This window comes from Aptenodytes patagonicus, chromosome 7 (genome assembly GCF_965638725.1).
Source record: "Aptenodytes patagonicus chromosome 7, bAptPat1.pri.cur, whole genome shotgun sequence".
Taxonomy (NCBI): Eukaryota; Metazoa; Chordata; class Aves; order Sphenisciformes; family Spheniscidae; genus Aptenodytes; species Aptenodytes patagonicus.
Window position 1 is genome coordinate 770,794 of NC_134955.1, and position 20,908 is coordinate 791,701.

The following is a 20,908-nucleotide window of genomic DNA, read 5'->3' on the forward strand; positions in this document are numbered from 1 at the left end:
AAGCCGTTTATTGGCTTGTATTTCTAAACCCTAGTCATGTTGTGGTTAGGGATATTTAGCACAGGCTGATGTTTGTTGTGAAACAAACTGGAGAAGATCATACAAACACTTACTTCATCGTCTGCAAGTGACAGATTATGGCAGTGCAGCTGTGAACTTTTTCAACGGGGGGGAAAGGATTTTACCCAATTAAGACATTGGTCTGGTAATCTTTCCCATTATCATGAAAAATAAGAATTTTAGAACTGAAGCAGAGTTTTTTCACAAGAAAATTAACATCTTAAAGGAATAAGATTTAATGACAAAATTGTAAATATTCAGGAGACGCAACTTCTTTGTATTGTAACTTACACATTGAAAATTTAGTTCAGGCAAGAGCAATGAGGTGTGAAATGTTTTGTGGGTTTTTTCGTGACGCTGAAGAAAGTGTACTTGGGGATTCAAAAGTCTTCTGACAAATTCCTGCAGGAACATCTGTTGTGGTTAACCGTCACCAGGGATACTTTGGGATATCGTGTGGTGAGATGAGACAGGGTATCCAGCAACGCTGGATGGGGATGTAGTAAAAGAAATCTCAAGGGAGGTTTACTTGCATCTTTCCTCTTTTCAGCTTTATTTTTTGAAAGAATGAGACTTGTGTTATTCATTTGTCCATCCGTTCCACCTAATATTTTTTGAGCCAAACTCAGAGAAAAGGGGGGAAGCCTCTTCCATTCCCACAGCTCTCACCTAAGCGGGATGGCAGAGGTCAAAGACCGAATCGGTGCAGCTGAAACTTCAATTCGCATGTTCTGTTTAGCAGCGGTGCCCTTGCAAGCCTCTGCGATTTGTTGTTTCTTGGGAAGCAGTGCAGGGAGGGGAGGGGGTTTGAACCACTGTGGTGCAGGGAGGTGAGATGGGAGGGTGCAAATCCATGGGTAATTAACCTTCCTTAACTTTGACAGCTCACGAAATAACTAATTTTGCTAGGTGCTGTACTTCTCAGGGTCAAAATTTACAATCTCTTACTGGACAAAACTAAATGGCTTTGCACTTGCAACACTGAAAACGTGTTGTTTTGTTTCCCAAGTTTGGTGGCCGTGTTGGGCTGCAGGATATAGGTAGGTTTTCACAATATTTTCCCTTGAAGTAGACAACCGCTGTGCTATAGATTGGGTGTTGCGTATGGAAGATCGCTGCGCACCTTAGTTAATTAGAGCTTTTCGTAGTTCTGGCTCTCGCTGCAGTAGCATTCACTCTTCATTGCTCTGTGTTTTGACACAGTTTCGTTGCTGAGTGAAGAAATTTAGGGTGTAGAAGTGTGCTGCTCCTGTTTTATGTAGAAGGAAGGCTGACCAGCCATCAGTGCAATGACTTTTTGTGTCACGTCAAACCACTCCAGTTGACTTGCCGGCATCCTTCAGGCTAATGCCTTCTTGTGCACTAAATTTTTACTGCATATGTCTCTTCCCTGTAAAAGATGTACAGCATTCCTTGTTTTCCCCAGTAAGTTGTGAAGCTTTAATGCACTTATAATCTTCCTTCTGAAGATATCAACAGAATGTAAATGTATATTTAAAACTGACTGATTTCATGCAAATGTCTCCTCTGTGTAGGTACGCTATTCTTTGTGGGCAGTTATCGGAACATGAGAGTATTCAGAAGCGTATTCAAACTGGATATGTTTTTAAGGTGAGTAGAACAGACATGCTGGTTTTTGTGTAAGTATTGAACAATACTTATTTCTGTAGTAGTAAGTTAGGAAAATTGGCTCTACCTTTTATTAGGGAAGCAATAGGTCTCAAAGAGATGCTATGAGTGGGTGATTTGGGCTGAGGAAGGCGATTCCAGCGACGTGTGATGAGGGTGACTGGTCTGGCTCTGCACTTTTGCACACTATAATCTCAGAAAAAAGAAGAAGGAAAGTCTTGCAAATAAAATGTATGTATATGATGAGACTGAGAACTTGAAACATGAAATTACCATGTGGTAATAAGATACAGCACCAACTCTTCTTCAGTAACTGCCTGTGAGCATGCTTGCACCCTCCCATAAATGCAAAGCAGTTATTTTTCAAAGAGGATTTAATCTGCCTCAGATTCCTTTATTTGCCTTTCATGCACAGCGGGGATGTTACAGGGTAAGAGGATGCATCTGGAACACTTACTACAGAACAGGCCACGTATAATTATTACCTCGTCAGCTATTGACATGACCAGTAAGTTGGTTATGTCAAAGCTCTGAAAAGGTGGTAGAATAAAATGAAGGGCAGCTTCATTTTTTTTGTGTGTAGTAATTCTTGTCTCTGAGGCTGATGAAATGCTGGTTTTCTGTGTTCACTGAAACCATTTTAAGAAAATTTGGAATCTCTTTGTAGCTGTAATTTTATTGATCACTGACACTTAAATTGTGGACTTCTTCCTTTCCTCTTTCCACATTTGTTCACCTGCTCTTGTGGATATTGTATTTGCTTATAATAAAAATGTAATGTGTGTTGGTGATGATTTTCCATAGGAACACATCGATAAAGCGATTGAACTGAAACCAGAGGATCCAAAGTCTTACTATCTTTTGGGCAGGTGGTGTTATCAGGTAAAATAGTTTATTACTACTTACTGCTGTTTTCTTCCTCCTTGGAATTTAATTCCCTGTTTGAATGAAAGATAGGTGGATTCAAACCACCAGCCATAAGGACTGAGGACACTCTTTAGTTGCTGAACTCAGATATTGTATCAGAAAGTACAGGTATGGAAATGCCCTAGTTGCTTGAAGAAGTAGTTCAAAAGTTGCACTTGCGTGGGATCTAGGAACTCTTCATTCCAGTCCTGAAACAGTGCTGAGAAAAACACTCCACTGATGAATACTATAAATGCATTGCATTCAGAAACCTCTTACGATGTAAAAGCTCATGTTCTTGTATGTGTAGCACCTCAATGCTTTTATAAAAGCACTACTGAAACTATTGTCTGCCAGGACAGTGTCATTCAGAATCTCTCAGCTTTCCATCTAAGTTGTTTTGTTAACTGTAATCGAGAAGTCTTAGGCAGTCCATCTCCCTCTTGTCTGCCTCCTATTAAACCTAAAATGTTCATACTGGTGTTACCACTCAAAGCACTAGATTTTAAATGGTGCAGGTTTTTAATAAGAGTTTATGTAAGTTCATAGGAAGAGAGGGACTACAGAAACACAGAGTTAGCCATCAGGACAAATGCTGGCTGAGTCCATTCCAGCGCGTTGCTCTATGCTAATGATCAGAGGCTAGAAGAAGGTAGAGAAAGGTTAGTGGTATTGAAGACACTGAAGTTTTTAAAAGCATGAAGAGTGCAGTTTCGTATTGGCAATGTCATTTGCTCTTGCTATTGTAATACTTCTGTCCCCAAATCAACAAAAGGCTTTAAAAGTACTTGGTGTACCTCTGTGCAATAGAGTAAAAGCTGCTGGGGTTTTTGCTGTTTCATTTCTTTATTGCCACTATTCTGCTCTTTGTTTTTTCCCCTGTTTTTTGTCTCTTTCCCAGAGGGAAGCTGTTTGCCAAAAGTGTTATTTCTGAACTGCTCTGAATTGGAGCTCTGAAGGGTTTGGGGCTCCGGACCTAGTTTTTCAGTCACTGCAGGCAGCATGGGAGGTGAAATGGCAAAGAATGGATTAGGAAAAGCACTAGCTGCAAACTAGCTTACTGTTCCCCGTGCTTTACTTAGTAAAACCAAACTACCTTCAGTCCTTTAGGCACATATGGATGTGATCAAGGACATTTCAGGGCTGGCAAGAGCTTCTGCGCACAGTCTGTCTGTATAATCTTTTGCATGTGTTTCCTCTGCCCTTGCTACACAAAGTATTGGAGGTATTAGAAGAAGCGTGCCGACTGCTTTATATTTCTTGACAGGGAAAAGCTTGGAGTCAAATACCATAAATCAGATTTAGTGCCTATAAAAAGAAATAAGAGTTTGCAGTAACTATCTACTTTTCAGTTTATACAATTTGAAAGCGCTTTGCTGCTGTCAAAAATGCAGTCACATTGCAGAGATTGTAGCTGAGATAATTGACACCAGTAATTACAGAGGAGCAGTGAGCTAAACTAGTGGAAGCTCCTAGCTCTTTATTCTGTTGTGGACTTTCTACTCAGCCTTACTGCTTTTAGAGCTGCTGAAGCTATGAAGCAAAAATAGATGTATATAGAAATATGTTAGTGCTTCTGCTGTTCGGCATTATAAGAATTATACAGTATTAAACAAAGAAGATATTATCAGAAGTTACAGTCCTATGCATCCTTTCCCCCATTGAAACTTCAGGGTGTTTCTTATTAGAGAGAGAGGAGCTGGGAGCAGGAGAATAAGATTTCATGAAATAATTGAAATTCATGAAGTATGAAATAGCTACCTATTTCTCAAAATGTGAATATCTGTTGGTGGGAAGGCTTTAGTCTGCCTCTCTCGAGGGATCTTTGTGTGGTGAGAACACGTTCTTGTACAAGATTGAAGCTGGGAGACGGGAGAGCTCCATATGTGCATTTGCTCCGATGCATAGGTGGGAACTGCCGGGAACTGGTGTGGTTGCAGTAAGGCGGTTTGGGATTTTGGACCACCCACACTGTTGCATGCCTGTAATATTCAGTTGTAGAGACAAATCTTACTTTGAGCATTATGCATATGGCAGCTGATGTATGGAACTGCAAAAGCTAACTCAGGACAAGGAAGAGCAAATCAGGTTTAATTCTGTGGCCCGACTTGGACACTCGTCCAAAATCTGCCGACGCTACCAAGATCTTTGGCTTTCTCCCAGGTGCACGAGCCAGCTACAAGAAACTGGATAATTCCTTGTCTCTATACTTTTGCATGTGCTGTGTCTCTAGTGGTTTGACAGTTTCATCTTACTGTCTCTGCAGGTTTCCCACCTGGGATGGCTTGAAAAAAAGACTGCTTCTGCTTTGTTTGAAGCCCCTCCTACAGCCACTGTACAGGACGCACTGCAAAACTTCTTACGGGTAATGAAATCTGATATGCAAAGGAATCGCTAACCTGACAAATGCAATCACAACTGGAGTACTTGTATTCTGCTTAAACTCATCACTCCCCAAGTGCTCCACGATACATCTCCATTGACTAGAACCTGTGGAAGAAAAAAGCTGGTGAAAGCAAAAATTTTGGAGCCAGACAGAAGAACGTGATTTTGAAGACATCAGAACTGGACCCAAAATGTTCAGAATTGTTTTTAAGGGCTTTGGTTTTCCTTTTAAAAGCTGCATAGTGGAGTGATTCATTGCTTGATACTAAATGCATACGGTCTGTCCTCTTTCAGGGTCTGTAAGATCTGCTTGAGCTCATCCCTGGGAATGCTTGCATAGATACATTCTGTCATTTTAATTTCTCTCAGAATATTTTATTAAAAGGCTGCCTGATTAGGTCAAACTTCTTCATCTCAAACTTTTGAAGACGACTACTTTAAGGTTTCAGGGGCACATTGCTTATGTATTTCTAGAAATAAATTCTTAGGAGTACTTCCTACGTTGTAAGAATCCTACCCTCTGAATGGCTTTTTTTGTCGTCCTGTTAATGAAAATGAATTTAAGACTTGGCCTGAGTCGCGTTTTTGAGCATATAGCTCTTGTTGCAAGGGTCTGCACAAGATGAATGAGTTAAACAGACTGCCTTTGGCTGTGCCTGTGAGAACTACTCTTAAGCACCTCTGATGAAGTGTTAGAGAAACAAATTGCCCTACCACTTTATAACTCAGATTGGGCCAGCAGTTCTGCAAAGTGTTAGGGAATATCATACTTACTTCAATTTCTTATAATTTTGCCAAAAATGTAATTGTTTGAGAGGGAAGTTTGTGATAGGTATCTGCCCTAGGCAATATACTTTTCAGCCGTAGTGGTTAAAATCATTTCAGAGATAAGTTTGAGGCAAAGTGTTTCGATTCTTTTCATTAGAAAGAAAAATAGCTCGTCACTTTTATTGATACGTTAGAGCGGCGCTGTGGTTTGAAACAGGAACTTGCATTTTTCTGAGGTTTAGCTTTGGTCAAATACAGAGAGAATTTTAAAAGGACACAAAAGCATCCCTCTGGAAGCTAATTATCCCCTGAACAAGTGCACTTCCCATGCGCTCAGCTGAGTCCATTTCAGCTCTCAGCCACAGTTGGCATGCTTCAGGGGAATGGAAATCTGGCAAATTGCAGCTCTGCATTAGTCACAAGCTGAACTAGGTCTAAGGCCAGACAACAAAATTAGGAGGAGGAACGTTGTGTGTGTTGTGCTCTCAGTGCTTCCTCTGAGGTGTGGGCTCAGGCGTCTTGGTAGAGCACGTTGGGGAGTTTGAATGCAGATGGGATATGGGTCAAGCCAAGGGTTCGTAATAGGAACATACTGGCACAAAATTGCTTGGAGAGTGGTGACTATAACTGAGATGAATGGAAGAAAACAGAGGGACGTGGGTAACTAGGAAACTGGGAATTAGTAGCCAGGAAGGAGAAGATAAAAACTGGGGGAAGATTGCTGAGGTTTGGCACCAACATATTCGGGAGGAGCCCAAGTGGATGAGACTGAATGGGCAAGGAGGTTAAAAATAGTGCACGCACATGTGCAGGAGGAGGCCATCAAGCTGGTTCTGGTTTCCCTTAGCTTCTGAGTGCTTGACTTCACCACCTCGCCGTTCTTCCATGACACTTACATTAGGTGAGAGTATGGGTGTTGTTCGTTGAGTCACAGGCACTTTATGAGAATCTGAGGACTTTACTAACCCAGCCAGGCAAGCCTATGAAAAATTCTTACACTGATCTATGCATTTACAAAAGCAGGGTTTAGTCATCTATTTTTTTTTTATTTTTTGTTTTTTTTAAAGAGATGCAGCAAGCCTGATATAGGCATTAACTGTGTCCTTTGCATATCCTAATGTCTGCTTTTCTCTGCCCGTCACACCCTCCCCTTTGTTCTTTGTAGGTTGAGGAACTGAGCCCAGGATTTTCCAAAGCAGGAAGAGTATACATTGCCAAGGTAACCAGTCACTTGTTGCTTTCTTTAGTTCAGTCATACGCTTCTAGGATAAGAAATATTTGTATTAAAAAATTATCTTTGGCTGTAAAGTGCTAAGCACATGTAAATTACTCCGTGCAGAAGCAAGATTTTATAAGATGATAACATTTCTGAAAAAGGCCAAATCATTTAGTGCAGAGGCATTAAAATTCAGGGAGGATTTTGCCTTTCAGTCATCCAGTGGAGCATCCTTCTTGTTTTTTAACAGATCAAACTCTGTAGAAAGCGGTACTGGTAACTTGTAAGCCACAGGCTGGAGGTCTAATCCCACCACCACCATGGATTTCTGTGGTGTATACAGAAAGAATCATGGGGAAAAGTAAAGGATAAAGTATGTCTCTATTTTACCAATACAGATGGGAGTCTTGAGCGATGAATAAATACACCACGAGTGCTTGGAGTGGAGCTCCGAAGACCTTTTTGTTTGCATTGAGGGAATAATTAGTTTTGAACTCTTAAATGTTAAAATTGCTGCTTAATTTCTACAACCTCCAGCTGGAGTCTAGAAATATTTGAAGCCCAAATAGCTTTAGAAGTATTAGCCAGAGTGGGCGTAGCAAAGAGTAGCTGTAGTCCTTCTCTGTGAAATTGCTGAATTCCCAATGTCCCAAAGAATGTGAATTTTATCAGGGTAGCGTGCAAGTCGTAGGATCTGCTTGGTCTGGAGTACATTATTACTGGAACCTAGGTGCAGAATTTATTTCATAGTACGCATCTCATTAAAGGAAAATGAAGGTGATAGCAGAGGAGGAAAACCCAGCAAGAGGTGTAGTAGCCTTCACACCAGCTGGACTTTGTCTTTGATATATTGCAGCTCACTGTGTGTGTTTATTTAGGTAAAATCAGCTACATGTTCATAAATCAGCTAGCCTTTTGTTTCTGGCTACTTACGTACCATGACAAATGTGCTCTTAATTGCTTCTCTCTCTGCTTGTAAATATAACCAGCATTCATGGAAATTCAGAATTGCCCCTAAATGTCTTGTATAGACTAAAGAATGGAAGACTTAGAACTTATTTCCAGTGAAGTTGCAGGAGCAAATCCTTGCAAGTCTTAACCTGAACAGATTTTCAGAGTTGATGTAAAAAATTGGGTTTTATTGTGTGTAATCTACATGGGCTGATACGTTTTTATTGGGCTAATAGTCCACCACGTGTCTGGCAGATGTGACTGAGCTTCAGAAATACTCTGCAAACACGAATTAGCATAGAGGTTAATAGGACTACTTGTATCTGTTTGATTTTGGGTTTGGGTTTTTTTTTCCTAATCCCAGGCTCTGTCACTTTGGATCACATCCATAATCACAAAATTTAACAAGTGCATTTGGTATCTAATTATTTTGAAGGAGATAGTGCTCTGATAGGTCAAACTTCAAAGAAAAGAACAACTGTGTTTTATAGTTATCTTCTGACATTTTTGACTGAAATACAGGGACACAGGGTTTTTAAAGGCTTCGAGGATGTCCATGGCTCCGTCTGTTTTGAATTCACTAGATGCAGAAATTTGACAGTGCTCACAGCAGAACAGATAGTCCTCTTTCAGAACTATCCCACGACGCAGGAAAATCACCAAAATACACACATACAATATACCGTGCAGTGACATTTCAGAGTCTGAAGTAATAGCCCTGCAGGAGTTTAACTGTTGCCCTTAGCCTAACTGAATGTTGGCTTTTTGTGGCAATTGCAACAATGATTAACTGCATTGCTGATGGTTTTTTGTTTGTGTTTTTTTAGCAACCACTTCCTTTTACCATGCTTATTTCTTAGTCCCCAAATGCCTCCATGATTCTCTAGGCACTGAAAACCTTCCTGTTACATAGAGGGATGACTGTTTCTCTGCTGTTGAAGAAGAGTTCATGATGAAGAATATTTCACGCCTATTGTGAGACTTGTAAATGTTAGATGTTACAGTGCTTGCAGTTGAACCTCATTTTTAACAGCCTAGGGAATGTAAGCTTTGTAAGATAATGTGCTCTCAGTATAGAGGTTTTGTGATGAAAGCGGTGTAAGGAATAGTGGCTAAGCAGAAATAAAAATAGAGCTTGGAAAATGGTGACAATCACAGGGACGCCTTAAAATCTCCAAACAAAAAAACCAATCTCCTTGCCCAAAACAAAGACAAAAACAAACACGAACAAAAAAGAACAAAAAAGGAAATCTAATATTCCATAATCTGATGGTGATTATAATGCTTTGTGAATGAAGGATACTGCAGGAAATGTCAGAAGCCTGAAACTATACAGTGCAAATGGTTAAGAGGTAGAAATAGCTCTTTTTATCAGTTGCCAGGGTTCATAATTGCTCAGTTACATTTGCTGCCTATTTTTTCCCATTTAACTCTTCTCACATTGTCATTTTTTCTTCACAGTGTTACAGGGACCTGGGGAACAACTCTGCAGCTGTTCTCTGGATGAATCTTGCTTCAGAGCTGCCAGTTAATACAAAAGAGGTAGCAGTCTCAATAAGCACACATTGATGATGAGCAGAGATAAAATGGTTACAGAGATAAAATTGTTTTCTAAAAGACGTTCCAGCTTGTAAGCCCAGGTTTTAAAGTATTTTGTTCCTTAGCGTGGACTCTTTTCTTCTCTTGGGACCTGTTATCCGAATGCCTAAAGCAATTCAGCAAAATAACAAAAAATATTAAGAAGTTAAGAGTATGTCTGACACGGGCTTAGAAGTCCAGCACACCACCGTGCAAATACTGTGCTGCTTCTAGGGTTAGGTTATAGACACATTTGAATGCCCTGCACGGATTCAGCACTGCAGCTCATAAACTGGAATATCTGCAGAACTGCTGAGCAGCTGCAGAACACTTCCCAGTACCCCATTTTTGGGGAAGGTTTATTCGTTTGGGCGCTATCATGCCTGGCCAGCTCAATTCGGATGGGGCCACTTAAGCTGAGTGGTTGTCCTGGGGCTGGAGCACTGTATTACCTCTTCTAATTACCCGTGTAGCTTTGGAGGAGCAGCCAACATTTAACTCTCTTGGTGCCAAGTTAGCTCCTAAGCTCCCCCAGGCTGGAGCTGGTTGTGCTGAGCCATTCAGAAGTTTGTGTGTGCTGCCCAGCATTTTTTTTTTTTTTTAAATATCTAGGATATTTCAGCTCTTTTATTACTTTTACAGGGTTTTGGAGAGCAGACTGTACTGCGTTTTAGAAACTGCCATCTGGCAGTGTTCCCCAGCTGGGAGCTCTTTTGCGCTTTCCTTTTCCCTTGCACTTTTCCTGTTAAGCAGAAACTGTATAGAAGGTGCCCTTAAATTACTGCCAGTTAGAAACTGAATAAAAACACATCAGCTTTTAATATTGATCTGATGATCTTTGCATTGTCACGAAAAATGCAAGCAAAGTAATGTAAGCAAGGTCCTCCAGCTCTTACAGCTTCAGCCTTAGTCTGATGGAATAAACGTTCTGGGTGTAAGGCAGAATTATAGAAATACACAGCATTTTCATGCCACTCTTTTTTAAGGCCATAAGCAGTGTTTAGGTTGTTGTAGCAAAAGTATTGTGCCGAGATTCAAACCGCAAGCCTGTGAGAGATCTTGGCAAACCATCTGGCAAGGAGCTGACTTGCCTGTGCTACCACCTGCAGGGCACTGTCCAGTATTGCATAAACCACTTGGCCACTGGCTGCTGCCAAATCTGGGGAAACCAGGGCATGGAGCAGAATTTATTCCCTTCTTGCAGAAGGAAATACCCTAGCTCTGCCTGATCAGGAGCTTCCTCACCGTACGCTGGTTGTAAATATCTCTAGGCAGAGTTAGAATGGTATGTCTGATAAATAGAAAGAGGATTTTTTTTTCCAAAAGAACAAGAAATACATGTGTTGGAGGCGTAAGAGGTTAATCAGAAAAGCATTGAGATTTTCAGGAAAGACCAGGAGAGCGCTACAGGCAGAAAAGTCATGAACAGTTAATTCTCTCTCCTGCTCTGAAATTAGAAGTGGGAGTCGAGTAAGGAAGCCAATGCTTAAGTGGCTTTGTTAAGTCTTTGCAAATTCTCGTCATCAATCAAATAACTTGCGTCATGTTGAGAAGGAAAAACAAAGGCATTTATCCAGACTGTGAAAGTCAGTGAGGGAGCAGAGGTTTGAATTCTGCTGTTCAGGTTGTCAGTTCTCGTCTCTCAAAAGGAAACATAAGAGAAACTCTCTTTGACACTTGGAAAACTTCAAAGACAGTAGCGTCGAGAGGGAAGTACAGGGGAGAAAAAAACAAAGCATTAGGAGGAAAAATGTAAGCCTGGGGGTATACTTAAAACCTGGTATGGGGTTGGAGAAGAAAAGGGAAATTCTCTTTTTTAATTGTTTCAATTAGGCTGTATATTTATCTGCTCTTTTATTGCATTTCCAGGATGCAGAAAGCGAGAGAGAACTTGAAGAGATGCAGTCAGTCTGCGAAGAATAAATATATAAAGGCTCATTCCACTTGATACTGCATAGACAGTAAAATTCCAGTTAAAGGGGTTTCATGATCCTGACAACTTTGATTGCACTTCATGGATAAGCCACAAGAGTTTACAGGAAAAAATGCGCAGCAGTCGCATCAGCACATCCAGGAAAAGATCTTGGTGGGATTTAATAGGATAAAATTTTGTATTATTTTCCTTCTTACAGCACTGCATATGTTTGATTTGAAAATTCCTAAAAAATGTCAAATCCTAAAAACAGGTGGTGGTGGGGGCGGTGTATAGGTAGAATTTGTGGTATAAAACTATTTGTGATTATTTATATATAAAACATAGATATATGTGATATATACTTTGTGATATAAAAATATATACACAAATATATCCATATTTATGTATACACATACATACTTTATATCACAAACTCTGCCTAACAAACAGCCTGAACTTCAGGCCTGCTTGCTGGTGAGTGCTCTCGACTGATTCCTGAGGAAGTCTTCAGCCAAAATTTTTTTCAGATTAACTGTTTTCTCTTTTCCTTAATAATACGTATTAATTGAATCAGTTGAAATAACTGATCACATGCCTTTCATAGATGTTTAGGTGAGATAAAATTTCGAGCCACTGTGCTCGGTGGTCAGTGCGCTGCTGATTTTTACCAGCGTGATGCACTGGAGGCAGCGGGATGTTCTCACTGCCGTCAGCCTGCCGATTCAAACGGGCACTGAAACTGTGACTGAAGAAAAGACAATTACAAAAAAAGACGACGACGATGACTTTAAATAAGCGAGTTGTCAGCCCTTTCTTCCTTGCTGTGAAAAAAATGGATGGTGGTGTCCAAAACACACTCTTGTTTGGTCCTTTCCAACTATGCCTAAACTACCTTACTGGCTTTCCACTGGGGGGAAGCCGGCACTGCTCGCTACAGTGAGTTATTACCAGGGGACCGACGAGATTTCCTTCACGATACAAACTTTATTTTTAAGAGGTGCATTGCTTTTGTCAGAGAAGTGAGTAAGAAGATTTTAAACTTTAGGACTTCCTCCCAGTGATGTTACTCCCTTGACTCACGTGAGATTGAAGACTTCTCATGTCCCTCTGAACTACACTGCTATGGTTTAGATGTAATAACTTATTTTGAAAACTAGTTATTTATCAATGAAACACTGGTTACAGGAACAGGAATGTTCTGTGGCAAAGCTGATGCTTCCCTGTAATGTTCTTCTACCAGTTCTTGACTCACTAGGTGACACCGAGAAGGTGAAGCTGACAACTGACGTTTCTCTGACAGCTTCTGGGTACCAAACAGAAAAAGTAAACTGTGCTGTACGCTGACACAAATGGTGAAGCAAAAACTACGTTCAAAAATTTCCCCAAATACTTCGCAAGGCTTTCTTGATACCCGTTCAAAGCTCAGCTGGCAGCTAACCGGATGCTTATTTTTTAATGTTTGTTACGTCTTGCCATGTTGTATAGTGTTTGTGAAGTGTAAAGTAAAAAAGTGCAAGAGTAAGACATTTCTTAATCACCTTTTTAGTCCCTTGCACATGTGTATTAAACTGATGGGGTTTTTACTTCGTGAAAATAACATTGAAGGGGAAATGTGCAGCAAACTTGAGCTTAAAAAGTTCCCATTTTATAGATTTGGCACTTTTTAGCTTCCTCCCCCCAAATTAAACTCTAAAATTTTGGTGCTGAACTCATCTCATGAGATCCAGGCAAGTGTGCAATTAGCTTTATTTGCTTAAAACGACAAAAATTGATACTTATAAATGGAGAACTGAATCCTGACAGGCTAAAGTTGATCCCTGTGTTTTTGTGCAGAGCTCCCCTCGCGATGAGTGGGCACTTGATCTGTAATTGTGGGACATTTTTGTACTTAATGTGTGTTCTTCTTTCAGTTCGTCAGTGGAACGATGAAGTTGCCTTTTTTATTTAGTGTGAATCTGTCTTGTTTTGAATGTTTCCCAGTGGATGACCATTTTCTTCTTCTAAACATCCAGTCTTTAAATAATTGCACAAGTTGTTCAGCTATTTTCGTTTTGGTTGCTTAAGCCAAGCTGGGAAACCCTCAACAGTGATATCCAAAAGAAGATGATCAGCAACTTGATTCTTTCATGGAGGATTTGCAGGGTTTTTTTCTGGAGAGAAATGGTAATAGCTCTCAAAACAGTCGTGTAGTTAACTGTACTTGCATTGCCTTTCCCTGCCAGCAAGTCCCGGCGTGATACTAATCAGTAATGTTTGCTGTTCTGTGTGCTGCTTAAACATTGCTGCCTTCCAAAAGTAAATGGTTTCAGCGTATGTAATAGGAAGAGTGTGAAAAGGAAATATTTACCAACAGTCCGTAGCTTTACTTACTTGCAGACTCCTTCAAGCCTTCACCTGTCGTTTAACTTGTCAAAACACAAACTGTTTAGAGGAGTCTTTGGATTATGTATTTTCTGGAGATAATTTTCACTCTGTGTTTCCACAGCTTTAAATTCTCCTTTGATTTTTTTTGGGGGGTGTCTGTTTCAAAACAAGGGGTTGTAGGCTTGAGAAAAAAAAATGCCGATTTGCTGTTCCTTTCATCTGCTGCTTGGGATTCTGCGCTGGGTTAGGTTTGAGTGTTTCATCCCATTTATGTTCATTAAGTCTTCAAGAGGGGGATGCACGAGGAAAGCGTTTTGTTAATTTGTTAATTGCCAAGGTGCCGTATCGGTTGGCAGCACCTCTCCAGACAAGCAGCCTCTGTTAAAAGTCCTCACGAAAGAGTGCTGTAAAAACACAGCTTTGGGTTACAGACTAAACAGCCTGTTCGGAAACCGATACCAAAAATCTTGTTTTTCTTACCGATAGAAGCTGAAGTCATTTTCTTCTGGGGGGGAGAAGGCACTTGGTGCAGTTGCGTGGGGCATATTGGGCTGTGACCAGAACCTTTTCTGTCTTTGAGTAAAAATAACCTGCTTCCCTGGAGGAGAAGGCGGTAATTCTTCTCATGTGGTGTTCAGTCTCAAATGATTTCATACGGGTGCAACCTTTCAACGTTCATTTGTTCTATTTCGGACCTTCGGTGAATGCTTTAAGCTTTCCGTGCATTTGATTGCCTGCTTCACTTCTGTGCTTTTTTTAAAAAAATAGACCTCAGTTTTGGCTTAAAAGAGCAGGGTCTGGCATTTCGCCCCCACGTATCCTTTGTGTGTGTGGTCTTGTCCCTTTCTTGGGGGATCTGAAGTTGAGAGGTCTGTTATTCTGGTTTTCATAGAGGAAAGATTTCCTCCGGCGGCACAGCTCCTGCCTGGAGAGCTAGGGTGGAGGTTTGTGTCTAGCATGTTACTCTTTTTTCTCGTCTGCTGTATCTGCTGAAACCTAATTAATGTGTCTCTAAGACGACGATGAAAGGCGATGACAGAACTCACAGATCCTTTCAAGTGCAGATAAAAGCTGTATTTTGCCGTTTTCAGTCTGATCTCCAGGAAGTTATGACATAACGATCAAAAGAACCTTTTTCGTTCTGGTTTTCCCTTTCCCTGGCTTGTTGTGAATAAGAAGAATGTGACTAATTAACATAATTTAATTCTAATAGCATAGCTTGCAGGTTGATGTGGAGATAGGGCAAGGCTGTGTAACTGAACACTTCCCAATCAACAGTGCTTGGGGTTTATTTTTTTCTTCGGCAATAAAATGTGCAGTCTCCTGTTCGGCTCTTGCTGTGCCGCGTGCTGGGAAGGGGAGGCCGTTCCTCCTGTTTGCGAGGGGAGGATGCACTTCAGTAGCTTTCAGACAACAGGGAAATCGAGCCTTTTTAAAATTTGCACATCCTTTGCAGACTAATCCCAGAGTACAATGTGAATTTCTTGAAGACGCCTGCACTGTATACATTCCAGGACCACAAGAAATTAATTTGCCTGGTACAATTTTGGTAGAGAGAGACTCTGTCCTGTTCCCATCCAGATAAGTTCTTCTGGACTTATCCCAGGGAGAGAGAGAATAATTTCCTGAAGCTACTCTTGTCTTAATTTTAAAACTTACCTACCTGTGGTTAAATTATGATACTAAAGAATAACTGAAGCTGTTTAACTAATTTCTCCTCACCGTGCTGTTCTGTTTGAAATACAGTATTTATAAATAAGGAGAAGGGGATCCTGCTTAAAGTTACCTGTGTTGCTCTCTTGCTTTTTATGCCAATACATATATAGGTGAAGAAACCCGACAGCCAGGTGGAGGTCCTCTACATAACATCGTTGTACTTGTACGCATGGTGGCTGTGCCAAATGCGATAGGAAATTATGGGAAAGTAAGGTACAACATTATTGTTTATATATCACCGTTTATATATATAATAATTTGGGTTACACCTGTAGCTGATTTTGTATGTCAATACAACCACTACTGCTTATGTTCTTAAGATGCACCAAAGTAATACAGCCACACTTTGTGGCAAACGATGTACTCCAGGTGAAGTTGTTTTTAAATAAAGGTGGATAATCAGTTGTGACCCGGTGCAAGTATTCTGTGCTCCACCCTCATGATCCTAAAGGCCGTCTTCAGCTTTCCCAGGACAAAACCCATGAACAAGGGGCTTGCAGGCTGTGTTTACTGTTGGTTCTGGGTGGTTTAGACCGCCTGATTTTTAGCTCATTTTATTTCAAATTACTTTGCAGAGAGAGCGAATGATAACACCGACTGTGCTTTAGTGTTCCTCAAAATCCGCTTAGTTCAGGAGTTGAAATACAGTAGTCGTACAAAGGAATAAGTAAAGTGGGAAACAAGGTTTAGGCTACCTAACGGAATAGGTAGGAGTAATTTTGGTTGTGTTAAATTACTTGCATATTCGCGCACTGCAGACCTAATATCCCCATCCCTGGGAGAAGGACATGGGAGTCGCCAGCAGTTGCAAGCGTGGAAGAAGTCCTCTCTCAGAAGGTGGCCTGAGCACCACCGAGCATCGCTTAGACAGCTTTGTCTTTCCCTGGTGCAGAATTAGGGCTGTCTTCAGTGTGCAACTTCTCTGTAATCTCTTTCCTTTTATTTCCTCAAGATGAAATCGTAGCATCCTCTAGTGCACTGGATCACCTTATGGAGAATTTTGATTTGCCTCAGGAAAGGAGCCGGAGCTGATACAAGGGGCATCCTGCCAAGGCCTCCTGCTTCGGAGAGAAGAGGGCCCCAGAAGCAGAAAACGGGGCTGTGCAGGATGAGACCTGTGGCACAGGCAGGTCTTTGGCTTAGCCGAAGTTGTGACACACTGAGGACACAGTCAGGGATGGATGTGTAAGGTCCCCTGTCGTTTAGTGTGAATCTCTGACCCTTGGACCATCAGAAGCTTCTGAAAGATTTTTAAAAGTGACATTTTGCAATACTTGAGTGTTAACTTAGCAATCGAGGGAGTGGTGGCTTGGAGCATGGTTGGGGAAATGGCTTTAAGCAACTTGGACATCTCAGAGAGGAGGTCAGCGTTGACCCTATGGCTTGGGACAGGGTAGCCTGTTCAGAAAGAGGGATTTGAAAGCAGACAAATTCAGTTATGTAGCTGATTTCCAATAAAAAGAGCATACCAGAGCTGTGAGCACCTCTCCCATGTGCTGGGAAACTTCTGACTCAGTATTGGGAGAGAAATGTCAACATCGCTTCCTCCTAGGAACAGGACAGTCATTCCGACTCCCACCCCGGCTTATTTCTGCTAAGCCCAGATTTCTCTGGTTCAATGACACTTGTAATTCCTTGGAAATTCCCTGGCAAAATCTGACCTGCACAGACCCTGCTTGGTTTGAGAGACAACCTGAAGTGGGAGGGTTGCAAGCAAGAGGCTTGCTGTCTTGTTTTAATTTACATAAGTTGACTTGGCTAATATTTGAGTATTGTATGCAAAGCACATAGTAAAATCAGAGAAAAAACTGACCTTAGGGAAATGTTTTCACATTTCAGGTTAAAATAGGGGAGGAAAGAGAGGGGGGAATAAGGTTGAACACAATTACAGCTTGCTATAGACCTGCCATGCTTCTGGTTTTGCACATACAGGCAGCCACGGCAGTGTCGGGCATGAAAACATGATCTCGGTAACTTCAGTAGCTAGGGATTTAGTTCTCTTCAGAAGATGTGTTTAATTTTTGCTTTCTCCAAAGTAAAAATCTGAGAAGGGCTCAAGACCCTGAAGGCAGACAAGAATATACAGGATTGTCCTCTGTCTCTGGAGAGTCCCATCGTTATAAATGTATCCCATAACAAAAATCAGCTCCGTATTTACTGGCCTGATGTCAGCTTGACTGCGATGTAGAAGTTAAAGGCCTTTTGGATCAGGTTTGATCTGCTTATGAAAAGCAGAAGAGGATCTGAGATTTGTGTCGGCTCCCTGTGCTGGGTTGCTTACATACCTGCAGTGAATTGTTTTGAAGGCAAAATTAATGATGGACTGATTGCCTTTCTTCTTAGTAAAAGGCTTAGTTCTGCAGCCAGGTCTCTTGCGTGTCATTTACTTAATAATAGAGAGCATATTCCAGCATTTTGGTGGCTCAGAAGCTGCAGTGGGAGCGGCGCAGTACCTGCCTGCGTGCAAAGACGGCTGTCGTCGCGGACGGGGAGCGGGAATGAGTTTGGACACGGGGGACTGTAAATACACAACGCATTTCCCAGCATCCTGCTTCCGTATTAAAAAAAAAAAAAAAAATCATATTTCCTGGCAGCGTCTCTCCTTAAACATGAGAAATGAGGTGGTCAAAGTATTGCAAAACCATTCAAGTAAGTGCTGGAAGCAGATTCCACCCCCTGCCATGGAAAGAAGAGCTGCGGTCGTATGCTTTGCACGCCACTGCCGCGAGCTCCTGCGCGGCAGCATTTCGGTGCCATAGCAAACGCGTGCACCTAAATCTTCACGATTTGGGCTTGAAGAGCCCCAACTTTAAATGCCTTATGGGTAGGGTAGGAACTGGAGCTACGGAGGCAAAGCTGGCCGGGGAAGCACGGCTGGGGGAGCGGGGCGGCAGTTGGAACTGTGCTGCACGCCGGGCAGGCGGCACCACGAGCTCTGCCGTAGCACGGGGCGAAGCATGGACGCGAGTCACGGTGCTCTTCGTTCAGCCCAGCGCCTTTTCCTCCTCCTTGGCCTTCGTTGTGTAAGAATTACAGGGATGTCTAGTTTTAATGACAGAGGATGGCCTGCACGTGGCGTTTCTGTGTCGGGCTCTGTGTCAGCTGTGGGCATGTAGAGAATAATATAAGGACAAGGAAAAACCAAGCGATACTCAGCAGCATCCAACAGTATTCAAGTTGAGCAGCAGCGACCTCACCTATTTTTTGGTGGGTGGGGGCCAAGAAGGAGGAGCAAAACACAACGTGAAGATGGTTTACACAGAGCCCTAGGGCTGTGAATCTCATCTTGAGGCTTCAACTCAAATGGCTGCTGCTGCCTTCGCTTCGGGCCGGGTCCCATGGGGTTATGGTAGGCATGTTGCTTCTGTTGACCATGGGTGTCATGGTCATACCGGTGCCACCGGCAGCACTGTGGTGCGAGATGGACTTGAAAGCGTCCTCGTGCTCTGAGATGGCTGAAAGAGGAGGGCTGAGGCCCCAGGGCTGTTCCCATATCCATTCCTCTGTTTCAGTGTACCCATAAAATAAGGTTGAACAAATAACCAGCCTGCGGTCCCCTGTGGGAAGGCTGGCCGCTGGTCAAGGAGCACAGGAGCCTGCGGTGTCGGCATCTCCAGAGGGTGCTGCTGTCAGGCAGAGGGTCTCCAGCTGGACCATAAAAGCTGGAGATGACCGTCGGTGGCAAACCTCCGAACGGGCAGTAAATGATGCTGAGATAACCGCTGGTTTCTGTCTTACGACATCTCAAGGGATGTTTTTACAGACGTGTCTAAGGAGGAGGAGAAAACTTGCACTTGCTTTCAGACCTTGGTACCATGGAGCTGTTGCTGACCAGTGCCTCGTTCATGCTCAGTGATTTTAATAGCCCACAGAGGCAGCCATGGGCAGGGCATACCCAGGGGACACTGCGATGGCATTGGGAACCCACCAGCCCCGATGCTCAGCAGGGCACGACCAGGGCTTAATTTCTGTGCTATACTTGGAAGGAGTTTCAAATCCTACTCGTGCTATTCGTGTGGTGGGTGAGGATTTATGTCGTGCATTTGCACCGTTAGTAATACATGAAGAGCTGGCGAGTGGGTATTAAAATACGCCGTAGTGCAGAACATTACCGGGGCAGTATTTCAACGGGTCAAATGAAAACAAAGTCAAGAGGTGAAAGGCAGCTGTGACCAGAACAACTGACTCTTGGGCATTATGGGAAATCCCAACGTGCTTTTTGGGACCAGCATTTTCCTGATGAGAGCAAAGACCAGCACAGGCAGGTGGAAAATTGTTTCTGCCACCTCCCCCCCAAAAAAACCCCCATAAATCCAGCCTTACCGATGGGTAAAGCCTCTGAAGGAGATAAACTGGCTACTGGTAAGTTATTGTCATTAGGGGGGATTTGTACCCTCCTCTGAAGCTCCTTGGGGTGGCCACAGGCTGGTGGCACTGAGATAAGCACGGTTTTAGCTTGTGTGGCTGTTTCTGTCCTCCCTTTTGGGGACCATATGAAGCTGAAGACACCCTGTTATAAAGCCAACTCTATTAGCTTTGGTCGGACCTTAAAAAAATTGCTAAGGTTTATCTGCTTTAGCAGCTCAGTGATGCGGTACGGCCATGTGACAGCGTTGGTGGCGTGCAAGGCGGTAACAGCTACCTGGCAGGGATCGATTTACTTCATGCATGAGGGACTTGTGCCCAAGAAAAGAGGATTTCCTTACAGCTGCAGGTCACGCTGCCAGATGTCATTCAGGAGCTGAATTTGGGGGGAAAATGTTATTTTTGGAGATGGGCCATGTCCCATTTCAGCAAAGCGGCTCAATGCACGCTGTCAGAGCCTACTTTTGGGTAGGCTACTCTTTCCACTTCAAGCAGAGGCTCGTAGAGGAGAAATACCTTCCCCTGGGTTGCTCTATCCCCAGGGAGGTGTCCCTCCACCCCACCCCATGCGCCACCAGTGGGGTCTGAGGGAAAGGGGGGGTGAGAAAGCCCCCCCCAAACCTTCCTGAACCTCCCTCCACACCCAAACTGGAGCAGGGAGACTTGCTCATGGCTTCAAACTGATGGGGCCATCCTCCCACGCCCTGGCAACTGGTCCTTAAACGCTTCTTAAACTCCATCAACAAGACTGCCCCCCCCCCCCCCCCCCGCCTCCCTTAGCTCCTGCGTGGCTTCCCTTGATGTTGGGAAGTGCATCCCCCCTGGCAAATATCCTCGTCCAGCCTTGTGCTACGATAGATGAAGCAAACTAGTCCTTGCTGCGCCCTGGGGCAAAGGGGGGGTCTGGTTCTTGAAGGGAGGTCCCTGTGGGGAGGTGGGTTTTGACCTGTTTTGGGGTGGGAGAGCTCAGGGGGATGCAGGATGGGGGCCTGGGCGCAAATGATGCTTCCAACCACCACCCCCCTGGAGAAAACAAGCGGAGCCAGGTCCCGTGT

At 42.9% G+C, this 20,908-nt stretch overlaps 1 protein-coding gene across 1 annotated transcript in view; it reads left to right on the forward strand.

The window, feature by feature from the left end:
* RMDN3 (regulator of microtubule dynamics 3) overlaps positions 1 to 15,892 on the forward strand; it is a 45,284-nt gene extending 29,392 nt beyond the window's left edge. Inside the window, exons 7-12 of the mRNA XM_076343617.1 lie at positions 1,596 to 1,671; positions 2,494 to 2,571; positions 4,862 to 4,960; positions 6,914 to 6,967; positions 9,377 to 9,457; positions 11,363 to 15,892. Of these exons, the coding sequence (XP_076199732.1) occupies positions 1,596 to 1,671; positions 2,494 to 2,571; positions 4,862 to 4,960; positions 6,914 to 6,967; positions 9,377 to 9,457; positions 11,363 to 11,416 (442 nt within the window). The 3' untranslated portion in view covers positions 11,417 to 15,892. The remainder of the gene's footprint in view (positions 1 to 1,595; positions 1,672 to 2,493; positions 2,572 to 4,861; positions 4,961 to 6,913; positions 6,968 to 9,376; positions 9,458 to 11,362) is intronic.
* Positions 15,893 to 20,908: the final 5,016 nt, after the last annotated feature.